The 6,827-nt window shown below is 43.0% G+C and overlaps 2 protein-coding genes across 2 annotated transcripts; one reads left to right on the top strand and one right to left on the bottom strand.

The window, feature by feature from the left end:
* Window positions 1-673: 673 nt before the first annotated feature.
* Window positions 674-2,278, top strand: LOC133709281 (uncharacterized). The gene has a single exon (XM_062134961.1). It carries the CDS (start codon window positions 775-777, stop codon window positions 2,149-2,151), a length of 1,377 nt encoding a protein of 458 aa, XP_061990945.1. The 5' UTR covers window positions 674-774; the 3' UTR covers window positions 2,152-2,278.
* Window positions 2,279-4,392: 2,114 nt separating this feature from the next.
* Window positions 4,393-6,110, bottom strand: LOC133710415 (transcription factor MYB16-like). The gene is made up of 3 exons (XM_062136482.1): window positions 5,852-6,110; window positions 5,636-5,765; window positions 4,393-5,540 (listed from the first exon to the last, which is right to left on the bottom strand). The coding sequence occupies exons 1-3, from the start codon at window positions 5,982-5,984 to the stop codon at window positions 4,568-4,570; spliced, it is 1,236 nt and encodes a 411-aa protein (XP_061992466.1). The 5' UTR covers window positions 5,985-6,110; the 3' UTR covers window positions 4,393-4,567.
* Window positions 6,111-6,827: the final 717 nt, after the last annotated feature.

Here is a 6,827-nt window from a genome sequence, read left to right as displayed (position 1 = left end):
AGAATCTTACAGGATCTACAGGCATATATTTCTAACATGTGAATCATGCATGTTCCGCCAGTCCAACCCAGAGCAAGTTTTATAAGTAGTAACATGCACAGATTGATGAATCAACTCTCATCGATCAATATGCCAACTGTTTAAAAATAAATTAGAAAAAAATCGATCTGAGCGAAGGAGCTAGTCAACTGGAACTTTCTGTCTTACCTTCAGCAGTTGACAGGTAGAAGAAGCTCTCAAATACATCACCATCAATCCCTAATGGAGGAGAAAAGTAGTTAGCGAGGAATAAAAAAATCCCATTTTAAAAAGCAAGTACTATAATAAGAAGTGATTAATATGCAACCCCATTTCTGCCTTTCAAAATTACCCTCCAGCATTTTGGAACTGCATTGCTTCAAATAACTGATCTTCAAGTCGCTGTAATTCGCAGCATACTTAAACTTCTAGGTCAAAAAACGGTAACAAGAATGTATTTAATCAATCTCGATCGTCAGTTAAAATTACATAGAGATTAAGAGTAATTAGGTTCATGCATGTGCTTCGAAGATTGAATTCACAAATATACAAAGCTTTTTAGAAAAGAAAAAAAAAAAAGGAAAATAAATACAGAGAATGGGTCGAATTCTAACATCTCCCACTCGTAAACTCACTGGCTCCTATAAAACCCCACACAAATGTCACCATTTTAATTATTCCAGTCGCTCTACCATTGCAAATACCAACCCCATTTCCCTTCTCTTCTCTCTCTCTGTAAACTGTTGTAGTCCAGCGATGGACGCAATAACAGCAACAGCAGCAGCCTCAACGATCAAAACGATTCACTCATTTACGCCTTCTTCTACAACCCCTAAAATTGTGGTATTGCCTACTATCGGACCCCAAACACTCTCTCTTTACACCGCCAACAGATCTTTCCACACCCAACAATTTAGAAGTCGTTCATTTACAAGATGCTCTGCAAAGCCAGGAATCGACAGCAACAACGCAACCAACACAAACAAGTCCATCGGGCTCGAGTCGAGTTCCCCAGCACAACATCTGACGACTTCTCCGCCCAACCAAACTCTCACATCTACATGGTCAACGGGTCTGGTCTTTGATGTGGGTCAGAAAACCTCGTGGGACAGTTCCGAAATCGGATCTCCCGTGGTCAAAAGGTTCATCGGCGACAATGAAGAGCGGTGGTACATGTGGTACCACGGTAGGTCGTCCGATCCGAACAACAGTTCCGACTCCATCGGCCTCGCGGTTTCGAGTAATGGGATTCATTGGGCGAGAGGAGCCGAACACGTCATGTCTTGTGGTGAGGACGAGGGTTTGGTCATGAGCTGCTCGGACAATTGGTGGGCGTTCGACACAACGAGCATTAAGCCTTCCGAGATGGTCATCATGTCGAGTCCAATGTACAGCGCAGTGTACTGGCTTTACTACACCGGGTACAGTTCCGAAAAGGTGGACTGTAGTAACTATCCGGTTGGTCAATGTTCAGTGGACTCGTTTAAGTCTCTGCCCGGACTGGCTTGCAGCCAGGACGGGCGAAACTGGGCCAGGATTGAAGGGGATTGTCATAGTGGTGCCTTGCTCGACGTAGGGTCCAAAAATGAGTGGGATTCTTTGTTCATTGCAAAACCTCAAGTGGTTGTGCACGGTGGCGATGACATGAGAATGTATTATCATTCGTTTGATGCAGAAAACGGTCACTTTGGCATTGGGATGGCGAGATCCAGGGACGGAATAAGGTGGGTGAAGTTGGGGAAAATCATTGGGGGAGGGGCAAAAGGGTCATTTGACGAGCTTGGGGTGAAAAATGCTTGTGTGGTTAGGAACAGGAAGGAAGGGAACTACTTAATGGCGTATGAGGGTGTGAGCGCGGATGGGAAGATGAGTATTGGTCTGGCTGTATCCCCCGATGGGCTGAAGGACTGGACCAGAGTCCAAGACTGGTCAGTTCTCAGCCCATCAGAAGAAGACGGATGGGACAACAGAGGAGTGGGATCCCCGAGTCTGGTGCATATGGAAGGGAACGTAGACATGTGGAGATTGTATTATGTGGGTGTTGGAGAAGATGGAAGGACTGGGATTGGGATGGCGATTTCGGAAGGTAGTAACGTCAGAAACTTCAGAAGGTGGGCAGGGTTTCAATCGTAAACTCTCTTGTAACTAGTAATTAATTACATAATTAACAATGTATAGAATTATTGGTGTATTATGGCATGTATTCAACAAATTAAAGTATTAATTCTGAGTAATTGCAATGGATCGAGCTATTTTCCCATCCTTATTATTCAACATCTCTAGGGCTCCAATTGTAATCGAATTCGGGGTTGAAAGATCGAGTAAATAAATTTCAGGCCACCAAACGCTGTCGGCCTGCAACTGATGAGAATACCATTAAAAAGTCAGGGAACCATGTACTTTATGACACTCGATCCCTGCCTCTCCCATGTACGTAGTTGCCTCCACTGGTCCGTCCAAGTATTGTAATTATTTCCTCAAAGATTGGAAGATGCTTCTTAAGGAGACTGGTGTGAGGTTGTGAGAAAAGCTGTATGTCTTTTTCATCGTCGTTGTCAAAAGTAGAGCATTATTGGTCCATATCCGCCCTTCAAAGTTCAAACTTTGAGTATCTAGGGTTGAATCTCACATTTACATTATACAATCATGGATCTTTAGGTGTCATAGAACTTTGTCCCATTCTAGCTTTGCTCTTTGAAGTTAATTTGCAACAATAGATGGATCTAGCTACTTGCGTGCACATCTGGGTTTGACCACATACCTGCCCATGAAATTTCATAAAAGCATGAAGGATTAACAATGCTTTACGGGTTCCGGCCCAAACTACTGTTGTAAGGGCTTCATTAAAGTATGTGTTAGGATTTCAGTGCAATTTCGGATAGACAGACGATTATACCTAAATATGAATAGTTCTTTACAATATCGACGTCATCTTTTTTCAGATCTAACTAGTTGATGAATGTGGAAGGCATTATGAACCGGCCCGCACTGAGTTCATCCCCGCCTATATTAATTTACTGGGATTTTGGAAATGAATTGAGCAAATTCAGGTACAAAGGCACTAGAAAGATTTGATGACTCTAAATAGCACTAATTTCAAACGTGTTGATCAAACCACCCCGTGAGACTCAAGGTATGGGCTCATCTTCGACAATCTCACAAGACAGTCGCATTGCAAGCTGAATTGATTGGCCCATAACAATGAAAGTCCAATACAAGAATCGCAGGGCAAATGAATATGGGCTATGCAACTAGTTATACTATACTATGTGGTACCCAATAAATATTTCTCCACAAGAACAAGGGTGAACAAGGCCTAATTTTAGTAGGATTGCTTTAACCTCCAAAATCTCTCATTACATATAAATCATAAAAACTTAATAGGACTCTCAAGCACACACTATATAAACCATACTTCACAACATGCATCAGATCATAAAATCCTCTTCTAAGCCTAGCTAGTGCTTAAGCTAAATATATATCTTGGTAACTTGATTGCCGCATGCAACATCCTGAGCCAATAGACCACACCAGTTCCTCAATTCACAAGAGATTTTTGTTTCTGTTCTTCCTGGGTTGATTTCACCAGCTAGCCCAAGTGACAAAATAGTTCAACCCCAGTAGCTAGCTTCCCCAACTTTTGCAGGTACTCTGTATATGGTCCATATATCATAGCATGATCCAGCAGCATATTAGGACTTCTATCTTTTTCTACCAGAAGTTCAAATAAGTAGCAAGTCTTTACTTTTCTGTTGCCCTGTTGGTCTGAATTATTGGACAGTAGAAACTCAGACTAACTAAAAAGCTAGAAATTGATTAAGCTGCATCGATCTGACAATTCCAATCGACTAGCTAGTTAATTTGCGTCGCATTGATTGAAAGAAGAGTCGGACAATGAGTGAGTGTATTTATAAAACCCAGTACGTACTTACCCGACATTTTACAGAGATAGCGAAGAGATTCAATATTTATATTTTATGTCCCATTAATGAATGTCCCCCTAAGTTCATGCCAAAAGAAAAAAGAATTTGCATGAATGTCCAATAGCTCATACCAGCAAGTAATTTTGTAGGAGAAACATCTCATCGACCAACCAAATTGAGTGGCACCCCACCCCTTGGATGCAGTTTTTTCATGTCCACGTCCGAACAAGTCCTTGCTGAATTTAACTAATGAAAGACATGTACTAGCTAGAGACAGTGTAAAGCTACTGGCTAGGATTGCATTTCTTACCAATATAATGTAAAGCATGTAATCTCTTCTACAAAAGCAAAAACTAGTTATTACCTCCTAGCTCACCAATATATATAGGACTTGACCTTATAATTGGCAGCTAACTACGCTGATAAAAGAGTGAATAATTAACAAATAACATCAAACGAAATAACTTGTTATTTAGAATTAGCTAGCTAATGATCCTTATTCGACTTAATTTGTTACTCGATCTAGCTAATGATAACCCTTAATTTTTAAGGGTCAAAACGACAACACCTCCCTAACGTACACTAGGCTAGTTAACCTGGCTAGGTCGATCTTCAACACTACTTAATCAAAACACAGGCGACCCGGATGGTGAAGCATTCACCAAGTTGAGTATACTGTCCCAGTAGCTCCGGTTCTCCTCAACGTTGTAGTCACTACGCCCACAGCTTCCATCCCCAGCAGTATCGGAGATCTCCCCGGCCGCCATGTTCTGCTCATCTGAGTTGTAGACCAACATATCCGCGGTGGTGCCGCCACAGAAACCCTCCATGATATTCGAAAGAGCAGCAGCAGCAGCCGGCAGCATGACGTTGTTCACGTCATCGTTTCCGCCACTTGACCTAATCATAACGTCCTCAGCGAACCACGCATTGGTAGTAGTTGTACTTGCATCCGTACAACCATTGTATGCATGAATGTCTTGCTGCACCATCATGTTGGCCACCTCTTGTTTGAACTGAGGTAGTTGCTTATTGGCGTTAAGAGATTGCATTGGATATGCTGCGTTGTTGTACGCTGCCGGGAAGTTCAACGTGGACGTTGGAGACTCGAGGTCGTCCATGGCCATCATCAAATTCATACCCGAAACAATCGTGTTATTACTACTGTTGTTGTCTCGGATTATCGGCTTTGACGACCACGCCCCTTGCCACGCTTTGAGCACATCCAGACACGGCAGAGCTGAAGTGGCGGCGGAGGCTTTGCTCATGAGAAGTCCGTGAGTTTGGGTGGAGGGGCTGATGTTGACGAGCTGGTGGTGCTGGAATTGGAGAGGGTGATTGGTCATGATGAGCTGCTTGGATTCTCTGACCAGCCTGGCCTCGGCCTCAAGCCGGGCACTCTCCCACTGAGCCATGTGGCTCAGGTTGGCAGCATCCTTGGCGTGGCCGCTGCCAGACCCGTAGGCTTCGTGGTGCTTGGGCTTGTGGGTCACGGGGTCGATGCCCATCTTGGTCAGTCTTTTCTTGAGGTGTGTGTTCCAGTAGTTCTTGATCTCGTTATCTGTTCTTTTGGGCAAGTGATTTGCTATAGCTGACCACCTGATGAACAATAAGTAATGCAACCAACTTAATATTAGGTTTTGAGTTAGTTAATGGACAGTATATATACTTATGATTAGGTATAAGTTGATTACCTGTTTCCGAGAAGAGCATGGAGTTGAATGATGGTCTGCTCTTCCTGCAAACTAAACTTTCCTCTTTTGATATCAGGCCTCAGGTAATTAGTCCACCTCAGTCGACAGCTCTTCCCACATCTTTGAAGCCCTATAAAAATAATTATATTTTACTAAGTTACGATTAAGCTCCAGGTAATTAGTCCACCTCAGTTTATGGATGCCTGAGTTAGTTACCTGCTTTAGCGGGCAAAGCACGCCAGCTTCCATGGCCATATTCCTGGATGTAAGACAGTAGCTTTTGGTCTTCCTCAGGTGTCCATGGTCCTTTTTTCAAACCCACCTTCTCGCAACATGGAGACCTCCCCATTTTGGTTTCAAATTCTATTGGCTACCCTAACTAGCTAGTCAGCTCAAATAAAGTAGCAAGTACTAGTTTGGGGCTCACACACTCTCACACCCACTGAAACACAAGTTAAAATCCAGCTATAGATGGTAAGATGGAAATCGTTGTGGGGAAACGAGAGAAGGTGAGGACAACATATATATAGAAGCTCAGCCTGTACAGTATAATGACCAATCTGCCCTTTGGCTTTCTCCAAATGGACCTCATCAAACATTATCATTCTTCTTCCCATTGGTGATCTTGCTCAATCGGGATGGCAAAACCGTACGTTCCGCAGTTCCTTTGTGAGAGATCAGATGTCGTCCATCTACTGGTTGGGTTGGGTGGGTGCCGTGGCCCGTGGGGCTTCGCTGTTGCCCAACGTGGCTGAACGGCTCTAAATGACAGTTTGTTTTTTAGTGAAATTTGCACTTTCCAAATTACATTCTACATTCCCACTTTCTATTTTTAATGTTTTCTATGTTGCTTGCTAATTCACTTCCAATTATGCCCTTCTTCCGATCAAAACGAGAAGTCTTTCGTCATCTACCATCCCTACCCAAATGCCAACTAATCTCATCGTTGTTAAAGGAAAGATGGGGAGTAGGGTTGATCAATCTGCATATCTATGTCTTCCCTTAAATCCTTTCATTTCCAATGAACCTCATCCCTTGCCTTGCGATTTGGTATGCCTTTGAATTATTGGGGACCATTGACTTCTGCGTTTTGCAAGACTTGGTCTTTGCTTGGAATTTCATATTCTTTCTCTTTGTGGAGGATTGAGGTGGGTGGAAGCATCATGTTATCTTTATACTTGAGCTGAATTAA

This window comes from Rosa rugosa, chromosome 5 (genome assembly GCF_958449725.1).
Source record: "Rosa rugosa chromosome 5, drRosRugo1.1, whole genome shotgun sequence".
NCBI lineage: Eukaryota > Viridiplantae > Streptophyta > Magnoliopsida > Rosales > Rosaceae > Rosa > Rosa rugosa.
The sequence above is the reverse complement of the archived record's forward strand: the minus strand, read 5'-3'. Positions and strand labels throughout refer to the sequence as shown.

What these genes read in the sequence shown, in the direction of transcription:
- LOC133709281 (XM_062134961.1), top strand. Translation starts at nt 775, where the DNA reads ATGGACGCAATAACAGCAACAGCAGCAGCCTCAACGATCAAAACGATT.
- LOC133710415 (XM_062136482.1), bottom strand. Translation starts at nt 5,984, where the DNA reads ATGGGGAGGTCTCCATGTTGCGAGAAGGTGGGTTTGAAAAAAGGACCA. An exon ending in TGCTTTGCCCGCTAAAGCAG is followed by an intron (nt 5,766 to 5,851) that starts GTAACTAACTCA and finishes TTATTTTTATAG; the next exon opens with GGCTTCAAAGATGTGGGAAG. An exon ending in CATGCTCTTCTCGGAAACAG is followed by an intron (nt 5,541 to 5,635) that starts GTAATCAACTTA and finishes ATTGTTCATCAG; the next exon opens with GTGGTCAGCTATAGCAAATC.